Raw genomic sequence first — 21,044 nt, 5'->3', positions numbered from 1 at the left:
GAATGTATGTACATATGCACCTATTCGGGACTGGGCCCAGGTGCAAGAGAAACACCCGTCTCTCTCCGGCCTTCCGGAAACCTCGGCGGAAACGCACAGAAGATGATTTTCGGGCTTAGTTGCCGTCAGAAACAGTCTCAGTCCTCCTGGAAAGGAGGAGTCCACACAAGGCTTCCGCACGGTGATGGGCGTATGTCGGGCTATCACACTCGCCTGAGACAGCCATGTGAGGTAGGCAAGAATCGCAGCCACTAGATTGCCGATTGCTTAGGTCGAATTATTGAGCCGCTCAAGCGCAAGCCATGTAGTTCCCTGGCGCAGCCCGTCAGTCGTGAACAGGACAGGACGAAACGAGGCCTAGAACCGTAAACCGCCCCAATGATTATACAGAGCCAAACTTTGATAGGTAGGCACATGTCAGGCGGAAGCGATACGGAGCCAAACAGTTTTACGATTCACGTCCTCTCCCGGGAACAGCCCTGCACGCAATGGTCACGATACAAGGAGTCCGGCTTCAGATGACGGCCTGAGTTGTGGGTACGTACGACGGGCTGCTGTATGAGAAATGGATCGCCAATATAACTTCCGGTCTCCAGGATGAGCCAGGTCCATGCGGCTTATCTCCAAGCATAACGCAGACTTCCCGCTGAGGCGCTGGGCACAGGCATGCAATACCACAGCATCTCCAGCGCGCATATGTTGGAGTGGGTACTCTACCTTCATAAGCCCTCAGATGATGGACGACAGTGGATCCTGTATCGGGGGCTGGGAGCTGGGGGCTGGGAGCGTGGAAGGGCGGCTCGGCACCGCAAAGTATGAATGAACGGCTTTCAGTCCGTGCAAGCTGGCTCTCGACGTCATGAGATATGACTCTAGTATGATTCTAGTGGCCACACTAACCACCCGCCCCCTCAAACCTTCAGCACCAAGTTTCATGAACAGTGAACAGGGAGTAGCTTCGACTTCACTGATTTCTAAGGGAACTTTCCAATTCGGAGGTGGGTGCCTGGTATGTACCGATGCTTCTTCCAAGATGTTCTTCTAGTTGGTCGACCGAACGCAGCTAGGTTAGTGCTGCTGCGCGGTTTAGAGGGCATGCAGGAGGGGAAAATATTACTCAGCTATTCACGGCAAGCCCTATGCGTGCTGTAATTCAAAGAATTCTATGATCCAAGTCTCCGATTTCTCGCTTCGGGATTTGCGTCTAGATTTGCCGGCAGGTGGACTCGCCAAACAAGATCACAGCAACCCGGGAACGTGAGAAAGGCGTGAAGACTGGGCAAATGTACCCAAAGTAGAAACCATCTGGCCATATATATCGGTATTGAGTTACGAGTATAGCAGATGGATTCGATTGCACAACGGCACGCGCGGAAAGAGAGTTCGTCTAATGAGTGAAAGTGCCGCGTAGCTACTGCTGTGCGACTTGAGCTGCGTTAGCTAGTTTCAGCACTGATCATTGGCGGAAAGGAACTTGACCTGCAATGCGGGGTTTAGTTTTGCAGTCTCACACCCCATGCCAATCTGGATTCTGGAGTGGTTGACTGGAAAGGAAACGGTCGTTCCCACCACTTGACCTAGGTAGTTATGCCTGTATCCTCCTTGTAGTGCTTTTGATGGAGGTATGTATCATATCTAGCTGGAGGGAAAGCATACAGAAATAGGCCAGTACCTGGTCAATCCTACAGCCGGGGGCGATCCTATCTCGCCGAGACGCCTTCCGACGAAATCTCTACCCCGTAGTGGGGAGAACCTGCAACAAACAACACCTTTTCGACTCGCGAAATGGTCAGTTGGCTGATTTCCATCACTAGTCCGTCACTACCAGTTAGTAGTTCTCCGTTGCGTCCTCAAAATAATGCGTAGCACTCTCCTGATCATGCTAGCTTCGTTTCGTCCTCCCGGGGAACATCTATATCTCCTACAGATCCTAAATATGTGCGAGCTTAAATCCGATTGTGGTTGGTTCTCCAAGCCGCCTGAGACGGCATTGTAATTCTCAATCCATGCTTCTTCCCAGACAGCCATCGAAGTATATCCGGCGGCATAACTTCTCCACCAGGATGTCGATTTGTGTCGGTATCATGGATTCCCCTGACCATGAAAAGTCTGAAGACTCCACTCCCCTCCGTAGGCACTCGGGTGTGCATTCATCAACTAGTCCCATAAAGGTTATCATTTAGGGTTAGTTATTCCACCTCTGCTACCTCGATTCCGAAGTACCTTTGTATTTGACTCCCACATATATAGATCTCTGGTTGTTCCGCCTGATGGTTGTGCGAGATGGCTTCTGTGATGGATCGACTCTAGCTCCATGAGCCTCTCAAAGATATTTCCTCCAGTTCTGCCTCATGTCGAAGGGCAAGCACACGGTCGTTAAATAAGCAGCTACACTGCTACAGTGCATAACTATCAAGATCAGCCGAAGCTGAACATCTCGGCGCTTCAAAATTTACCCGGGGAACTACTTTCACTCAGCTCCGCACGAGAAAGAATGGCGGCTCCGTCACCGGTTACGCTCACCCTCTGGCCGAACCGGATCGGTGATGCCAGAAATGTTGCTCGCTTGTCCTGCTTGTCCTGCTTGTCCCGCTTGAGCTTATGTAAGGATCCCTCGCCCTCGTTGAAACAACCGTGTTGCCGGCCAGCCCTAGAAATCTCGCGTCGGTACTGACCCGAAGGAGAACCGAAGGGAGGATTCCGTGCTAGCCGCCGCGAGTCCGGCCTCACTGAGCGCCTGCCGCCCGCGGAGGTCGATTCGCAACGCTACATACCTACCATGTACCATCGTGCGGCTCCTCCGGGAATGGGTAAAAGCTCCGGATTTGCAAAGCGCGAGAGGTGGAGGCTGAAAGATCTCCTACCAGATCTGGCTGGATCTGGCCGGATCTGGCCGGTTGACGGGGGCCGAGCGCTATCGGGGGAGGCGGGGGGCGGGGGACGTTAGTGAATGGATAATCATCCTAACTACCGTGTCGGGAGAACTCAAATCTCGCGAGTCGAGATGTATCGGCACCCGTGCTGGTGGTGCTAGATTGGGTGCTAGATTGAGTTGTTGCTAAACTTGTGAATTGCTTCGGTCCCTCGGCAAAGGAAACGTTGGACGGCCCAAATCATCTAAACGTGGTAGAATGTTGCAAACTTCAGCGGAAGCCTCCAGGAACGGGCGCGCTTTATTGTCCGTGTATGATGTGCACACACATAGAACAAAATATTTGCGCCAGCAACGTTGAATATGGCTGTTTGGCATACCTACCGGAAGCTCAATAGGACCTAGAAGGAAGGATGGTGTCAGTACTTCGGGGGTTTAGGCAAATACTAGTGATGGCCTGCCCTTCCGGCGTGGCGGTGCAGGTTGTTCTCGCGCGAACAGACTAGGTGAACGATACGGATACGACAACTACATAGCAAAGAAAGAGTAAAGGAGGGGAAAATAGAGTCGATTGAGTGGCTAATCTCTTCGCAACGTCGTACACAAGTCGACGAGCTACATACCGACCGGGTCGAGTGATAGAGGTGCAATCAGAAACTTCTGGGCGGTGCCTCGGGGAGGCAGCTGCTATCTACAGCAAATGATACTCGTGGCGTAGATACCGGTATGCCTATATATTAGTGCTCTCGAACTCTCACAACCGGCTGTGAAACTCTACCGGATTAGCTGGTTAGACTGATTGCCACAGCATATGACGGCGGGACGGGCCGGGGGTTTCCCCCTGAGCCGCGGGTAGCCAGCAAAGCCGTTCGCAGGTAGTTTGGCGGGGTGGCTTTGAATCTTGAATCAGATTTTGCGGCCGGATCAGCGTGTAGATGACAGTAAGCTAGGGTTACTATCACGTTATTCTTACTGCAAGACATATTCACTTCCCTACGGCCTCAGTTCGCGCTGACCAGAATGTATCGGTGATATCCTCAAGAACAGGCTGAGCAAAGGACTTCAAATGATGATTGTCACCGTGGTACAAAGATTCTGTAATAGCTGCTGGAGCCTGAAATTCGCCTCCGTGAGACGATGACCCAATAGGCTTCACCGGAAACCACAGAACGATCGTCACCCTTTTGTACTGAAAGGATGAGTGGCCATAGCCGGCCGGGGACGCAGCCGTGGTCGAAGAAGATAAGTTCCCGCCTCCGGCGAAACCCAGGGAATAAGAGCATGGATAGGTGGCATAGCAGTGATTGAGTGGTCGAGAAGTAGGGGAAATGCCACACCGAGGGAATCCTCTGTTTGCCTTTCTTTTCTGTCTAGCACAGGTGGGAAAGTTATATCAACACCTAGGCCCGCGCGAAAGCGTCCATGCATTGCACTCAGCGTGAATCCTAGAGGACTAACTGTCCCCGAGACACGAAAGATCGAGCTCAAGACAAGGAAGGTCGAGCTCGAGGCACGGAAGATCGAGCTCGAAGCAAGGAAGGTCGAGCTCGAGGAACGACAGATCGAGCTCGAGGCACGGAAGGTCGAGCTCGAGACTGACGGGCCGATCTTCGGGTTGTCACGTCATGCAACACAAACCTGCAGTGGCTGTCCAAGGTGACCTTCATCCGTTCTTTACGGATTCTCTCTCAAAACGAGGGTTCTGTGAGGGCTCTTTCGCCAATGTCTCTCCAGACCGGAAAGTGACGGGTCGAGAGAGGGAGGACAAGCAAGGAGAAGGAGAAACTCCGGTCGACCCAGCTTAAGCCCCCTCCTCCCCTCCTGGTTGACCCCGCCATGCTCACCAACGTTGAAGCCCACCACTAACCACATTCGTTTTCTCCCGCTGACAGGGGCCGTCCTTTATTTTCTCATCTCGCACAAGTCCGCCATCCCTCTATCACAAGGTCTTCTTCGACTGCTTTAGATTGTGATGTCGTTGATTGATTGATTGATTGATTGATTGTTCATACAGCATGGAACCCGAAGGTTATGGCCGATAGAGATATCTACAATACAACATTTCGACAAAGAAATTCCACCACCAAATCCATACAGAAATGACAAGCCAAATCCCTTCGTCTCGCAATATTTTGAAAGTGAGCCTCCGAAGAGGCTCGGGTTGTCGGTTTTGCGCTGTAGCGGCGCTTCGTAGCCCTCCTCTTCTCCAAAAGATACCTCCACTCGGTACTACCCTCAACATAACCAGTCTAGCGCACACGGCATGGTGCTCGAAAGGAATCGTCGTCTTGGGGTTTGCGTAGCTGTCAAGGCCGGGGCCCGATGAATAGCAGCGAAGATATTTGGATCGAAGGCGGGACTGGCAAAATGCCGGTTGTCATGGTCGACGTTGTCCTGGGCCAAGCCCTGAGCTCTCCCTCTGGATTTCAGTCTCCTCCACGCCGTCGCCGTATCGCCTGCTAAACAGGCTCTCCTAGAGTGATAAAATCGATGATGATGTGCGGGGAAGCGATGGTGAGACTTCTTCAGAGGTTTGGACGTAGCACCCGTGGTGGTGCAGTTCTCCGGCCAGGGACCGAGGCTCGATTGATCTCTGTCGCTTCATGCTCATCGTCGTCGAATTCGTCGGTCGGGGCACTCAATCCGCGGTCGGAACGAGTGGACACACACGCCACATGAATCCTGAAGCCAAAGTGAGCGGGGCATTTGGTGTGCCAACGCATAGTCTTGGCATTTTTGGAAGGTTGGTGTGGTTGCCGGAGGTGTGTGTATTGTGATGTCGTTGGTGCTTGGCGTAGTCGGTGGTCCTTGCGGGTGTTGGCAGTTCTGTTAAAGAAACCATATGTTATCACTCGCTAAAAATCGCGGTTGCTAAAATATGTCTGCACCGAAAATCTCGGCGGGGACGTAGAAGCGGTGCGGGATTCTTAACTACCGGAAGGCGGTGTCAGTCGATATTAGGAGTGGCTACTTTGTCACCGCTCATCAGTCGCTGGGAAGCTGAATATCAATGCAGATATCCACATACACATTGGCCACAACATCCTCCGTGGAAGCGGGTTTTGGAAGCCTACGATACTGAGTAGCTAGCCTGAAGTAGTTCACGATGACGAAGGTATGATGGCTGGTAACTGCTCAAGATGAGGCTCGTCGAGATTGATCCCGTGTACTACATAAGGGAAGCCAGTTCAGTGTAGAGAGCCTACCTCATATGCATCTCAAGAGTGAAATCGAGCGATAGAAGGCCAGTATCCAGATCCAAAGTATGACGGTTTCCTTGAGTATCGACGTCGGTGATTATGCGCACTTGGAATCACAGAGGGTCGAATGCAGATGGACAGAAAAGGATTTGCATCAAAACAAACCGAATCGGGTTCCATCGGCTTGGAAACAACAGAACCACAAAGCCGCTTTGTCCCCCCCATAAAAGGCTCCCACCTTTCCTCCCTCCACCCACTTCTAACCTTTCCACCCTACACTTCCTCATCCTCTCCACCACAGCCTTCACCCTCATCATCTACACATCATCCTACAAACTCTCGCAATCTATCACCACCTATCCCAAGAACATCATGAAGCTCCTCGCTCTTGCCCTTTCTCTTTTCGCCGGCGTTAACGCTGTCGCCATCCCCGCCGACATGATCGAGACTCGCGGCGATGCCGGTGAGGTTGCGGCCCAGGCGGGAGGCGTCTACTTCTGCAACGGTGCCGAGTTCACGGACAAGTGCAAGTGGTTCCCCATGGGCAAGTGTGTCAATTTGGCTCCGTACGGCATGTATGTCACTCACCTCTCTCTCCACTCTTCTCCCTACATATTACATGGTTCCGACACTGATCGAGACAATACAGGCAGGGACAGATATCCTCCATCGCGCCCAACAAGGGAGTGAGGTGCACCTTCTACGTGTAGGCTACCCAACTCCAACTAACTCCCGAAGTTGTTGACTGATCTGCTGCAGCATGCCCAACTGTCTCCTCGGCCAGGCGATGAAGTACAAGGTCTACAGGCACCCCGGCGAGGGCAACGTTGGAAACGAGTGGAACGACAAGTTCTGGAGCTTCCAGTGCTACTAGTCGCTCTTTCCGATTACATCTTAATGGCTTGATGGAATGTTCATGGGGGGTGGGGAATTAATTTTTTCCTTTGTTTCAAAAATAGGCTACCTCTTCTACAAATGAATACGGTTTTCTACCTCTGTTTCATCGTTCTGCATACCTGTGTGCACCTAAATACCTATGCACTTGAGCGTTAAATTGACCTGCAACTCCTCCCTCTCATGGTCGATGGATACTCTGCTCATTCGTAGAATCAGAAGTCGCTGCTCAAGAGATGCGCACGGCTGCCTAGTGCTTATCCGTCAATGCCGGACAGAGGATGCCGTCATGGAATTGATATCTACGCCGAAAATAATAGCAAGTACTCAAGTGACTGCATCCAGGACCACGCTCACTCTCTTCACCACATGTAATTCGCTTCCCCCGCAGTTTCTTTACTTAGTACTAACCCCTGTCTCCTTTCTCGGTCTCTCTCTACCAAGCACTCCACCTATCCACCCGCAACACTACCTCCAACGTAAACTACAGGACAATAAATCTTCTCGGCATTCTCACGGTCCTCATGGTGACTTTTATCTCTAACGCAGCCCCCCCTTTCGGCGGTATCGTCTCGAATAGTACCGGCGAATCTCTGAACACCACGGTCGATTCCCCTCGCTTCACGATCATGGGCATTGGCTAACTACCCCACCACGCACCCCTGACGACTCCCGCCCCCTCACAGACGCTTCTAACAGCACCTATGATTACACCTTCTCCCCCCCACAACAGGCACGGGGTAGTGGTGGGCCGGCTACATAGCTCGCCTACGAGACATTGTTAGCGTAACCCACCTTCGCGGAGACGAACAACCCCTTCAAGATGCCAGAGACGTTGTCAGGTGGATAGAGAAACGGCAGTGCTTCCAAAGCCACCAAGCTGGAGTCTTACTGTGGTGGTACAATCTTGCTACTACGTGGGACGTCTGGAAAACATGGTCGAGTATGCTGCTGTCACGTCGACTCGACGCCGCTCAGCCTTCAGGAGATCAGGCATCGTCGTGAGACGAGTAGGGCTGGTGATACCCATGGATCGTAAGTTTAGACTTCGAGTTCCAAAATGACTAGGCGAATCTACTCAACCCAGAACATCTCCAAAAGAAGGCCGTATAAGTCTTAAGATCTTGAAGAGAGTTGTTCTCTTGGCCCCTGGCTAAAATTTAGTGAAACTTGGAATTTCCACGTCTGCGGTTGAGGTTGTAAATGAGAAGAGGTATGAGAGATCTTCACCATCTGGCAAGCCGCAATTGAAGATACAAACTTGCCTCGTTCGGCACGAAAATCGTCATCTAAATGATTACCATCTCAGGAGGTAGTGAGGTGGTATATTGAAAGCCCTTGGCGGTCGCCAACTCTCCAAAAGACAAAGCACCGATGAATAAATGCTGCTGCATGGTGTATCACTCGTTCGAGCCTGGCCTAACCCTAAAAACAAACGGATATCATTGGTATCTAAACTAAAACCTCCTCAACAAGCCCGACCAGACGAAACAGATCCTCCCATATGCGGATATGAATGGGAAACAAAGTTCCCATCGTCCTTAGACGCAATTACCCATCGGGTAACAGCCATATCCGCCACAGTCCTGGGCGTCTGGTCCCCAAGCTGCGACCTAGTCGCCCAGCTCCATCTGCTTCGGCCACTTCCCCGCCGTGGCTCTGATGCGCTCGATGTGAGCGTCGAGAAGCTGCTGACTCTGTAGCTTTCTCACCTCCAGCTTCTCCGGGTTCATAACACACCAAAGGATGAGTTCCCTTGCGGCAAACACATCCTCTAGGCAGTTATGCCCGTCGCTGTCGGGGTTCTGCACATCCTTGCCGAGCAGCTCCGCCATCAACGCACGCACACCGTGCTTCCCCCCGCCCAGGAGCCGCGGGATCGCCAGCCGCGCATCAACGACGTTCGGATGGATCAGCCGTAGCTGATCCAGGTTGTTCTCGAGCGCGAACCCCACCACGACCGTTTCCGAGTCGATGAATTGCAGCAGGCGATCCCACGCCCCCTGCCAGCTCCGGAGGACGTTCCCGCTCGCCCTGGCCGCGTCCATGGCCTCGCCCGTGACACTGGAACAGCGCGTGCGCCAGTCCGTGACCGCGGTCGAGGGGTCCACCAGGGAGTCGACCAGCACCTCCCCGGTAAAGAAGTCCACCACGCTGAGCAGGATCAGCTCCGACTGGCCGAACTGGTCCCCGCCCATCTCGCAGTCGATGACTACGGCGCGGCGCTTGAAGCAACCGTGGATGGGGACCGGCGTCCTGGCGAACGCAAGGTTGGCTTCCAACGCGAGGATGTCCTCGACGTTGTGCTCCTCGAACACCACGCAGCCCGGGGCGTTGCGGCTCATAGCTATGCAACAACTCCACACGCAGCCGACGCTCGGTTTCCCGTCGATCGTATGCCCCTGGTATACGCGGTTCATCACGCCGGTATGGGCACGGCATTCGCGGGCGTTCTTGCTGGCTGTTCACGAACGGTCAGTAGTGGACGAGATGGTCAGGGTGGAGTGGATATACATACCGCGGCAATTGTAGCACTGAGCCTTGAGCTCGATCTCGGCTCTGGTCGGTAGCTCAATAGTGAAATTATTGTTGGCCATGTCCTCCTTGGAGAGACATATGCCGTACAGTATCCGCATCATGGGATCCACAAGGGCCCGCGGGACAATTGTCCAGAGGTTATTATTGTATGGGAAGAAGCTTCAATTGTTCTGCTGGTACTCTTGATCCAGCACCTCTTGAGTTTGTAGCACCGTCTCTTGCGACGAATCCAGCACAACCTCCTCCGGCGGCGAATCCGACTGCGCCACCTCTAGATGGCACCTCTTTATGTGCTTTGCCAGGACGTGCCTGCTAGTGAAAAAACCCCGCCTTTGGGCCGGGGAAGTTACCGGTCGTAGCGGTGTTCTGGCAGTATGCACAATGCATAGGCGCAGCTCGAGTTTTGGTCTTGGCCGTGATAGTTTTCGTCGGCACAGTGAAGTGCGTGAACGCCTTGCTGCTGCGGATGTGTGCGTCTAAATCTGCCTGGCTGTTGAATTTGCGGCTGCAGGGGATACATAGGAACTGCTCGATGGTGATGTTGCCGGATAGAATTGCGAGGGGTGTTCGGTTCAACATGGTGGGTCGTGGTGTGGTTGGATGGTGGAGTGATTGTTAGGGGATGGAGGGGTGGAGGGGGGACAACTTGTTGTCGAAAATGCATCTTGGGTGTGGTGACGTTGCAGGATGGTGGAGAGATGGAGGGAGGATAGAGGGGTCGAGGAGGGAAAATGAAGTTTTGAGGTAAGCTGATGGGGATCGTGAGGTGGGGGGGATTAGGGCAAATGGAGTGCCGAGATAAGGGCTGATTGATGTTCTTGAAACTGAGTCGTCAAAAATTTGAGGTGAAGAGTTCAGAGAATGACCTCGAAGAGAATTGCATGTCGTGAGTGATCAAGAAACGCTTGTACCATCATTCATCACTCGCCCAAAATCGTAGAACGAGTGATTAGCCGCGAAGGTTTGGCGCATTCTGTTCCTTGTGGGAGAGAGAGAGATCTTCAGTTTACTTCGCATGCAGCCTATCTGGACTATGGCGAACCATCGCACTCCTTTCCTGTCCACTCTGGCTGGCCGAGGGTTGAGATCCCACTACCAGCCAGCACGATGTGGCGCCGCTGCCTGCCAAACAAATAACAGGAACTGTGTCGGCGGCGCATGAGGCATCACTCGACAATTATGTGTGCTGCGTCGCGATTTGTTTGCATTTGCTACGGCTGGAAGTTGTGTCAAGATTTCCCATCGTTCAAGAGGAGTCATCTATAGTGATTCCGTAGTAATTCTGTTGTAAATCATGGGATTGTCCCAATGTCCTAATAGATGCAGAACCGTAAAAAGTAGCATAGGCCGGCTTGCTGTGGTGCATTCAGGAGCCTTCGGACGCAGGAAGCGGCTCCTCAAGTTGCTGAGGCTGCTACCCGGATTTTCGTGCGTGATATCGGCGCCAACTCGCACCTCCGTAAGGTCCCACCGACTGGACTCACTTCGACCCGTTCATAAACACCGTCTCCGACTCTACCCGTTTCCTTCTTCCCGACACATCCACTCCGGCGCTTACCTCCTTCCGTTCGGCTCTTTACTACATCTTGATTCTATTACATCTACACCTCTCTTGGTCAAGCTTAAGCATCGGGATGTCTCCAATCATTCCTACCGCTCCCGCCTTCATGCGCCGACAAGGTTTTCCGGTTACTGGTACCCGTCCGACTGCAGTTAAGTCAAGAATGTCTCCCTTGGTCCCTTCCGGACTCGAAGCCATCCGTCCGTTTGCTCCCGTCGACGCCATCGGCACGAGCGAAACCCCGGCTGGAAATCGAGCCGCCGAGGAGTGTACTGATCCAGCGTGTGCCTACGTCAAGGCCCTGAACGACCCGAATCCAATCACGCATCACACGGTGCATCACACGTACAGAGGCGAAGACATCGACCACATTCTTGCCCACTTGTGGGGGGTTTTGAAGGTCGGACCGCCTAGCCCGCCGTCAATGACTACTATTCCGGCCTGCATGGCGCCGCCGCAACCGAGACACAGCAGCTGGTGCGACAAGGCGCTGGGTCTGAGGTGCTCCACGGCGACACCTGGTGAGCGGTTCCTGGTGAGCGAGAGTGGGAATGAAGCGGAGTCGGGGCACAGTGGATGGGATGTGGTTGACGAGACCATTACTGGAGGTCTCACCCCGCTGCCGTGGACCCATCATCCGATGGACGACTCGCCTTCACGGGCGGAGAGGAATGAGTGGCAAGTCTACCCCGAGGAACAGCGCAGTCAAATCAACAGATTTGACCGGCGAACCCCGACCGGCCCCAAGCAGGTTCCCGCTTCGCTGCTCCGCGCCGCCTGTCCGTACATCCCCGCGCTCGACCCGCGGTACTTTCAGGCGGAGCGGTTCTCGGGCCCCAGCCATCCCTTGCCCGTTCCGCCGCAGCACAGCTGGACGCTTCCGCGCGGAATAACTCTGGGGCTGCACCCGCGGCCGCGGACCGAGTACGCCACCTACTTCGACTCATTCGGGGCGTCACTCGACACCTGGCCGAGTTCGCGGTTCGGGCGGGCGAGCCTCAAGAACTCGCGCGGGGTCTTCCTGAAGCCGATTCCGGTGACGGCCACGCTCGCCGCCATCTGCGACAACATCCGCGGGGGCGCGCTGGAGCGCGTCGATTTCCACGACTACCAGGGCCGCACGTGCGTCGGCGCGTTCTTCGTCGTCGCGGAAGAGGCCGCCAAGTACGTCAAGTTCTGTAGGGAGCAGGGCGGCGTCTACTGGGCGCACAATGGCATAGTCAGCACGGTTGAGGCCATCCCCCGTGCCAAGGGAGGTCATGAACCTATCAAGGTCGATGTTTCCCGCGGGATCCTGCGCGAGGGCGCCACGCGATGCCTCAGGGTCTGCAATCTGCCGAACACCGTCGACGTCGAGCTGCTGAAGTTCCAGGTCAGGACGCAGTCCAGGAACGTCCTGGCTGAGGTCGAGAGCTTGCGTCTCATCCCCGAGACTAACCTGGCGGCGCCGACGTTCACTATGTTCCTGAATATGGCGACGATCGGGACGGCGCTCGGCGCGAAACTCAGGTTGCAGAGTCTCAAGTACTATGCTGATTGCAGCTTCGAGTTCCTCCCCGATCCGGTTGAGGGCTCCCTGGAAGACTTAGGCTACACGTGGGCGTGCGAGCGCTACTGGGATCAGTTGAAGTTCTGGGACAATAGAGAGGCTGGAGAGACCGGAGAGACCGGAGAGACCGAAGAGACTTGACGTTGGCTCGGAAATACTATAGGCTACTTAGAGGGATAGCGGACACCGTGTGGGAGGACATATATTGGCGGAAAGTGCTGTTTTTGTACTATGTAACTTGTTTGTTTGAAGGTGGAGGATGGACGGAAGGATATGGGAGTGTAGTGGGTTATGAAATCTTTAGCTGTCTTGAATCTTCAGGTTTACTGTAACTATCCGCTGTGGAGAGAAGCCGTAGTAGTAAGCTCTGTATCTACATATCCTTTCTGTACTGATGTTGATGAGAGGGAGAGAAACTGGCCCCGATCATTCCAGGCAGTGGTAATCGAACAGCTGAAATCGTCAACGTTCATCCGATTGGTACCGTATACCGGTCATGATGGCCATGATCGAATACACCTCTAATAAATGTATCGCCTACCGCCGTGGAATCCCTCCGCCGACATATATACCGACCTTTTAGTTGATCTAGTGGCCGGGTCAGACTCCACAGAACCCCGTGCGATGGGTATGTACATAGGCTGCAACGGCGACGGAGTCCCTGGGGTCTGGACATTTGGCGGATTGACTATGCGCTTCCGGGAAGCCTTAGCGAGACATTTCGTTGTCTGTCCGGCGGGAACTTTAGTCCTATTACCGTAGTTATAGTAGCGTCGCCGATTGAGGTTTATCGGTGAAGCCGAATGAGCGATGATGAGAGTATGAGTGTATATCTACGAGAATAATTGAACAAACCGTCTGGTTATGTAGAGATAGGTCTTGCAGATGGAGTGGTACATATGCCTACAAACGGGCCATCCGTTTCGGTGGGATTGTCGGCCTTTCATGCACAGCCGGACGGTCGCCGGGAGCTGCAGTAGAGTTGGCAATCGACTGGCAACTGCCCCGGCAACGGGCGTTCGTCGGTCCCAGGCCGGCGGGGCGACAGCCGCCGGGTCAGTCCTGCCACCGACAACCCTCACTCCAAATTCGTATTCGGCCCACCCCATCACCACATCACGCGCATCCGAATCATCACCCATCACTACCCTCCCTCCCCCTCTCCCCCTCTCCCCCCTCCCCCCGCCGCACCCAATTCTCCATCAACATCACCGATCCCCGCCCCCCCCGGCTACGTGGTGCTCGCCACAGCCTGTCAACGACTCAACGGCGGGCTGGTACATACATAGCGGTAGCGGGTAGGTATGGATAAGCTACATACATTATACCTCCCACTCCCCCTCGCACTCCCCCTCCCACTCCGACTCCCCTCCTATGTATGTATGTAGGCGATGCTGGTCACATGCACGTGCGATCATCGACTGCCAACGCACGCTCGCCGTAAACGCACGCTCGCCGTAGCGGCCTGCGGCGAAGGTATGGTGGCAATAATGAGGAGAAAGAGAGGTAATTTATCGAATCGGGTGCGTTGACATGTGATCACAATCTGGTATGTACATCTACATACATCTACGAGTACTCTACCGTTGCACCGGGTGAGATTAGGTACGGATGTTACTCTATGATAGTTACCCGTACTCGTCGAATGAGGATTCCCGGCTCGCTGGAAGAAGTGGAGCTTCCCGTGCTATGGCAAGACCATGGTACGAGGCCGGCCGAGTAGGTACTGTCATCTGGCGGGACATGGCCACTCCAGAGCTTCAATTCTACGTTTTTGAAACGGGCCCCGCAGACATGCTCGCGAGCGGGGATAACCAACACGGGCAAAAGAAGTGGACACCAGCAGACAAGTATTGCGGTATTGCGGTATATATGTCGAATTCAATTCTCTATGTAGTAGCAACAAACAACACAGAAAATCTCCGAGCCAACCGAATTCGAATTTCCAATGTGAGTGAGAAGCGGTGGTCTGTTCGCCGCGCTAGTAACGTGTTTTGTCGTTTATGTCATGCCATAGGTATGCGGGGTAAAATAGTGGGGACACTGGGGAGGTATGGAGGTGGACAGGCTTTTGGCTGTGAGTTCGTTCGCTGTCTGCTGATCGCACATACTCGACGCCGCGCTGGTCGTCGATTCGATAATGATACTTAGATAGGGATCCGGATCGCCATCCTCAGCAGGAATCACCAGCTATCTAGCCAGCGGATTCGTCCCGGGCGCGCCGTCCCTTCCCGCACCGGCACCGGCCCGGAGGAAGCACACGACATTGACGATATGGACTTATTGCAAATGCGAAATAAACGCAAGTTAAGTACTTACGGACGATCACCTCCGCTTCCCCCTCGGCCGCAGGCCTAACTAGCACCTGCTAAGTACTGCGCTCAGCACCAGATGCAGAGTAGATCCGAAAGTCACTCTCCCGCTCGTCGTTCGTCGTTTTATGATTTGCTCGATGGTCAACTATGAGGCGGCAAATCGGGATTCGGGAGTGCTGGCTAGCGCGGGTTTATTCTGAAGCAGTCTGCATTCTGCAGCTTGCATGTGTATGCCTGCACTGCAGACTTTTTTGCTGGTGGTTGCGGAAGATGCAGGACGACGATTGGTTTGCTGGGGATTTTCGCCTGGGTGGGGTTTTGTTTTTGTCAATCCCGCGCCCGTTGGCAACCTGGCACTGCGCAGACATCTGTAGGCTCGTTTCTTATTTCGTTCGTTCGTTTTGCAGGTTCTGGTTTTTTTCTTCTTTTCGGGCGGAGTGAGATCGGATGGAATCCGGTGGAGATGTTGGAAGGAAGGAAGACAGCAAGATGGAGGGACGGCTGGATGGGGGGTTTGCGGTTCGTCGGAAGGGCCAGATACGGTATGCAGAGTAACATAGAAATGCAACGGGGAGATTGGAGATCTGGGGTTTGTTCCCGCGAGCTGCGGGTTGAATGGCGGGGTAGCTATGGGTGTTTCGAGGGGGGTGTTGATTGAGGGTACGTACCTTCACTCAGCCCAGCTGTTTGAAACAGCTGCTCCCTCACGACGACCCCCGCAACATAAGCGGGAAACGTACCTAGTGGTGGTGGCGGTGGGGGTGGGTCGCTCTCAGCTCGCTCGCTCGCTCGCACGACTCCAGTCGGTGGGGCGGACGGGAGGGTCGGTCTCGGACCCTGTCCGACTTCGCGTCGATGGTCTCGCTCTCACATGTCGAATGATGTCGATAACAGGTAGTGCTACCGAAGTAACCTCTTCAGTGGCTAGTGGCCAGCCCGTCCACTTAGTCAGCCAAGCCCGTCCCTCGCTGGCCGCGCGTGATTGGTGCATGCGCTTTTCGCCCTCCAAAGTCCGTCTGTCCCACGCTCGTCCCACACTACCCACTTCCTCCACTCACACGACAGCCGAGAGTCCCCGTCTCCGACCGGAAAGTATCTTTCACCCGTCCCCGTCCAGTCGTCTTCGCCAATCTTTTCCCGCTCACTACTACACATACCCATACCACCCTCTCGTCAGACTACTTCGTGCTCATACCTAGATCCTTCCCCCCCCCCATACCCACCCCCCCCACAAGAAAAAAAACTCTCCAACTTCACTCTTTACATCATCTCCCTCCCCCCTCAACATCGTATTGTGATCGAAGAAGAAAAATCACTCCACCGTCGTTCTCCTCCTTATCGCCGCTGCCACAACACAGCACCTCCAACCTCGAACCCCAACCCGAAAATCAGAACTCGAGCCGCCGATCCATACGCACGCAAACGCACCTCCGATGAATAGCTAGAATGGCTTTTAACTTCAACTGGTCGCCATTGTCAACCTCCTCCACTTCATCCTCCGCCTTCTACGATCATGCGAAATCCCTTCTCACCGCCGCGCTAAACAAGTCGGAGAAGCCCCCCATCATCGTCGATGACATCCTCGTGGACGACTTGAACCTCGGCGGAGCCGCACCGGACTTGGAGATTCTCGAGATTGGAGATATCGCAGAAGATCGGTTCAGGGGGATATTTCGCATGAGCTACGATGGAGACGCGTGTTTGACTTTGCGGACGAAAGTTCAGGTTCGTTACCCTTCCCAACCACCACTCCCCCTCTCCCCCGAAGTTATTCTCGTTGGTTGGCTGTGTGGGTGTGCTGACCGGAAAATCAAGGCAAATCCGTTAAACACCTACCTTTCCACGACTCCGTCCTTCACATCGCCCGACCCTGTTGCCGCCAGCTCGCCCCTAACCATTCCGGTCCAGATCACTTTGAGCCATTTTAAGCTGTCGGGTTTCGTTATCCTCGTCTTTTCGAAAGCCAAGGGTATCACCTTGGTGTTCCGAAATGACCCTCTCGAATCCCTGAAGGTTTCGTCTACCTTCGACTCGATCCCGTTCATCGCCGATTACCTGCAGAAGGAGATTGAGAGACAGGTCCGCCGCATCTTCCAGGAGGACCTGCCCGTCGCCGTGCATCGGCTTTCCCTGAAGCTCTGGAACCCGGAGTATGCTGCCTCACTGGACGACGAGGCCACGGCCCCCTCGAAACCCTTGCGCCATACGTCGTCATCGGACGGGGATGAGGAGGATGAGGATCAATTCGTGAATCCACTGCTGACCCCTGCCGAGAATTCTGACGTGCCGCCGACCATGTTCTCGCAGAAGAACCTGCTCAAGTTGGCGTCACTAGTGGATTCGCAGAAGACGCTGTCGCTAGAAACGCCGTCGATCAGCGATGTAGTGTTCAGGGCCTGGGCGTCGGGAACGAACCACAACGTCACCATCTGGGATCGTCCCGGTGCGCTGGATGCCCCAACCACCCCGGCCATCAACACCACTCGCACGTATGACTTCTCGGAGACCGGGGAGGCGGTTGAAACACAGAGCACCATCAGCAACGGGTCGTCTCTACGCCCCAGTCTCGTCTCATCGCACTCTGGCAGACACGTCGCTCCGGCCGGTGCGCCGGGCCGACGAAGGAAGAAGCACAGGGTCGTAGACCTCCGGAAAAAGAAAGAGAAGGGTGATCAGACCGAGACCCCAGAGACATCCACCGAAACCACACCTGAAACATCCGCCGCCTCGAGCGAATGTGCCATCGAGGAGGGCTACTGCGAGCGTCCGCCGGCCAGCTTCCGCCGCGTTCGCGAAGATTCCATCGACTACGATTCGGACTCGAAACCTACACTCCCCCTTCGTCCCCTGCTCCGCCCCGGCACGCCCACTGTGCCCATCACGTTACAACGGCCTGCGTCCCCCACAGACTCGATCGCTACCGCCGACATCACATATCCCCCTCCTCCACGTGTATCTACTCCTGCCGCTGCTACAGCAGCGCGTGCGGCTCCACCAGCGCCCACCGCGTCGGCCCAAAAGGAGAAGGAGACGCTCCGCGCACGCGAGGCATCGTGGCGCGACCGCCAAGCGCCACCAAAATTCCGGATGCCCGCGGGAACCCAGGGAACGATACTGGAGCAGGCTATATTGAGCAAGATCATGGCCGAGATACAACGGTCTCTCGAAGAGGAGCGGATCAAGCGTGGACACACCACCAAGTGGGGGGTCGAACGCGAGCTGGAGAGTCTTTGCGCTGAGGAATTGCCGGCTTATAGACCACAATAAAGTTTGCATGCCACAACATCATCCGGAGTTAGTAACTCGTTATACATTGTCATTTTTCTATTTCTATTCCCTAGAGGTTTCTTTTTTTTTCTTTTTCTTTTGTCTGTTTTTTTTTCTTTTGCTCTCGTTTTGGCTTGATCGGTTTTTGCTGGCGGGAGTTTTTGTGGTGTTTTTTTTTATTCATTATTATCTCACTTGCATTGATTCTCACTTTGTTGTTTTTTCTGTCTCTGGGTTCGATAGGCCCGTAGTACCACACTCGCTCCACTCAATATTTCTCATGTTCCTTTTCTTATGTTCTTTTCTTCTACTGGGATTGCCTTCGGTGTTGCGGTTGCGGGGGAGTATAAAAAATTTGAAGTTTGAAGTTTGAAAGCTACTTTTTGGACGGCTTCTTGGTTGGTTGGGGGATCTGGGGTTGGGGGATGGAGGAAATTGGACGGTGTGAATAGTGGTATGTAGAATCTACATATTTTTCTGCCTGCAACTTGAAAGATAAGAGGGAATGTTCAGAGTACTCGTATGAGACAGCCTGCGTGCCTTAAGAATAAGGTAGGTAACCTCGCACATTCGGACCTCGGGGACGAGTGATAGCGGGAGGACGCAGATGCGTGAGGATGGTGAGAGCGATGGCGTAAGCTCGGGAATACCGGTAGGTAGCCGCTGTACAACCACATTATGTAGGTAGGATGTAGGTACTTTATATCCGGAATCTCCGACCCGCTGCCAATAACCTCGACAACCTCGGTGCGTACCTACATGGTAAACAAATAGGTATGCATACCGGGTAAAGCCCAACTCAGCTGATGTCTGATGAGTGACTGGACTGTGGCTCCAGGGACCGGAAGAACCGCACTGCCCGATCGAAGGTATCGAAGGTATCGAAGGTATTGTGGCTCCATAATTCATTGCCTTCACGTTACACGCCGGCACCCGGGCCCCCAAGAACCCGGGCGCCCGGGCAAACATGGGCAGGAACTGGTCTCGATCGACCGAATCTAACGTATCGATGCGCCATACAGGTCTATCGGTATCGGGTCCTGCTAGTGCCGGTAACGCGGCGGGCGGTGGAAGTGCTTCGATACCGAACTTTGGAGAGCACGTGGTGTCGTGTGCTTCTTTGCCGCGCGGAAGGGTACTACTAACTACCGGTAGCATTATCCGCGCGCCAGATCACCGTCGTTAATGTTGCTGGTGGGAGCGACGCTACCATCCATGATGGTGCGCGGATTGTGAGCGAATAAAGCACTGCTATGTAGAGTAGTAGGTCTTGATGGTAGATACAACTACGGTATTCGAGGCTTTCCAGTTTCCAATTTCGAGTACCTGCTACCTACCAAGCAGCAGATCACACCGCGCCAGCGTAGTTGGCTGGCTGAACCAGCTAGCAGTAAATGCAATTTCTCTCCAGCACTCTCTTCGAGCATCTAGGTAACCACATTAGTTTCCTCCCGCCGACAGCCTGAGTGGTGAGTCCTCACTCACTTCCTCCTCCAGGCTCTCGCCGATAGTTCCTCAATCACTCCGCCACAACGTCTCGGACGCGCACCGGAGGTTGAGAAAACATGCACTCCAACCCTCTGACTGGAGTGCCGGCTCTGTTTCATCCGCACATCTCACCTGTAACCTGTGGCCGTTGGTATGTATTTAAGAATACCACCACGTTTATCACGAAGGATTCTCGCCTCCACAGCCAGCAGCGCAAGACTTGTCACGTGATAACTCAACTGAGTGATATCCGCACGACTAGTGCTCCCTCCCTCCTCCCGTCACGCCGCAAACAAAACCAAAACCAAAACCAAAAACCGTTACCACCTCCGGTACGCAGTGGGTGGCTCCAAATGGAAATTCCAAGAGCTGACCGAATACGAAGGTCTTTGACCCGGGTTTGACCGGGAATTTTCCATCAGCTACTCTCGCCGATTGCGTGGTCTAGTAGTCGTGTCCTAGACCTCGCGGGTTTTTTCCGTGCTGGAGACATGAATTCGATGTTTATGCAGTGGTGGATGCCCGGGCTACCGCGATGGATAAGATCTGACGATACAACACTGGATGGCTGCGTTGATCGAGCGAGCGAATAGTGGCAAGCCGTGTGCTCTGAATCGATTATGGATCTGGTGCGACGTCTTTCATGTTTGAACGAATAACATAAATAGATCTGCGAGGCTGCACAATAGCCCTGGACGCAATCGATTAGAGATGTGGGCACTACCGTACTCGACCGTTTATAACGATGGAATACAGCTTCACTATGGATTCGCTAGTATGTACTTAGATCGGTAGAAGGATTATGAACGACTAAGTGGAGTGAGCGGCAGGATCTAAATTTCAGACTCAGAAGTACGTCCTCTTAATCGCTACGGGTTGTGTCTGTAGCAGTAGGTTAATTTCGATCTCCTGTTCGTGCCGGACTGCCTCCTTTGTCACCCTCTTGCGATTCATCGACCCGCAATAAGTATCACACATGCGTATGAAGTCCGAGCATTCCGCCCAGTGCCTAATCTGGCCGAGTAAGAAAACAACGCCTTCTCGCCGTCAAAGGTCCGGAGGTTAACTGTGAGACAACGTCACAATCGCAATCACCAGCGGTGGTTCGGATCAGTTCTGCTCCACCTGTTTTTAAACCAACAAAGGATATATCAACTTCAAAGACTGCTATTGCGGAATGAAACTCGTGGGAATACTTGCATTGCTGTAATCATCTCAATCTACTAGTATATGATCTTCTCAGTAGAGTATCTACGGTTGCCATCGGGACCGATTAATGGGTTTCCATCAGGACCGATTAACGGGATATAATGCCGTGTCAAACAATGCATCCTGGCTTTATCTCTGCGCTCCGCCGCCC

General features: G+C 53.8%; 5 protein-coding genes across 5 annotated transcripts; 3 read left to right on the top strand and 2 right to left on the bottom strand.

The window, feature by feature from the left end:
- Positions 1 to 2,494: 2,494 nt before the first annotated feature.
- Positions 2,495 to 6,994, top strand: BZA05DRAFT_475414 (uncharacterized protein; the record flags this gene model as incomplete). Its single annotated transcript, XM_051488188.1, has 5 exons — positions 2,495 to 2,557; positions 4,341 to 4,494; positions 6,374 to 6,647; positions 6,722 to 6,778; positions 6,832 to 6,994. 5 exons carry the CDS (start codon positions 2,495 to 2,497, stop codon positions 6,944 to 6,946), a joined length of 663 nt encoding a protein of 220 aa, XP_051337796.1. The 3' UTR covers positions 6,947 to 6,994.
- A 1,585-nt stretch (positions 6,995 to 8,579) lies between these two features.
- On the bottom strand, positions 8,580 to 9,311 carry BZA05DRAFT_340135 (ribonuclease H-like domain-containing protein; the record flags this gene model as incomplete). Its single annotated transcript, XM_051480957.1, has 1 exon — positions 8,580 to 9,311. One exon carries the CDS (start codon positions 9,309 to 9,311, stop codon positions 8,580 to 8,582), a length of 732 nt encoding a protein of 243 aa, XP_051337795.1.
- A 354-nt stretch (positions 9,312 to 9,665) lies between these two features.
- On the bottom strand, positions 9,666 to 10,083 carry BZA05DRAFT_446641 (uncharacterized protein; the record flags this gene model as incomplete). The annotated part of the gene is made up of 2 exons (XM_051487093.1): positions 9,666 to 9,775; positions 9,855 to 10,083. 2 exons carry the CDS (start codon positions 10,081 to 10,083, stop codon positions 9,666 to 9,668), a joined length of 339 nt encoding a protein of 112 aa, XP_051337794.1.
- A 1,145-nt stretch (positions 10,084 to 11,228) lies between these two features.
- BZA05DRAFT_420238 (uncharacterized protein) lies at positions 11,229 to 12,755 on the top strand (the record flags this gene model as incomplete). Its single annotated transcript, XM_051485634.1, has 1 exon — positions 11,229 to 12,755. The coding sequence occupies one exon, from the start codon at positions 11,229 to 11,231 to the stop codon at positions 12,753 to 12,755; it is 1,527 nt and encodes a 508-aa protein (XP_051337793.1).
- A 3,620-nt stretch (positions 12,756 to 16,375) lies between these two features.
- On the top strand, positions 16,376 to 18,196 carry BZA05DRAFT_340339 (uncharacterized protein; the record flags this gene model as incomplete). Its single annotated transcript, XM_051480964.1, has 4 exons — positions 16,376 to 16,654; positions 16,745 to 17,666; positions 17,727 to 17,881; positions 17,951 to 18,196. 4 exons carry the CDS (start codon positions 16,376 to 16,378, stop codon positions 18,194 to 18,196), a joined length of 1,602 nt encoding a protein of 533 aa, XP_051337792.1.
- Between the last annotated feature and the right edge of the window lie 2,848 nt (positions 18,197 to 21,044).

This window comes from Tricharina praecox (genome assembly GCF_024521635.1).
Source record: "Tricharina praecox strain CBS 144465 chromosome Unknown BZA05scaffold_19, whole genome shotgun sequence".
NCBI classification, from domain to species: Eukaryota; Fungi; Ascomycota; class Pezizomycetes; order Pezizales; family Pyronemataceae; genus Tricharina; species Tricharina praecox.
Note: the sequence above shows the minus strand (reverse complement) of the source record. Positions and strands in the feature narration are given on the sequence as shown.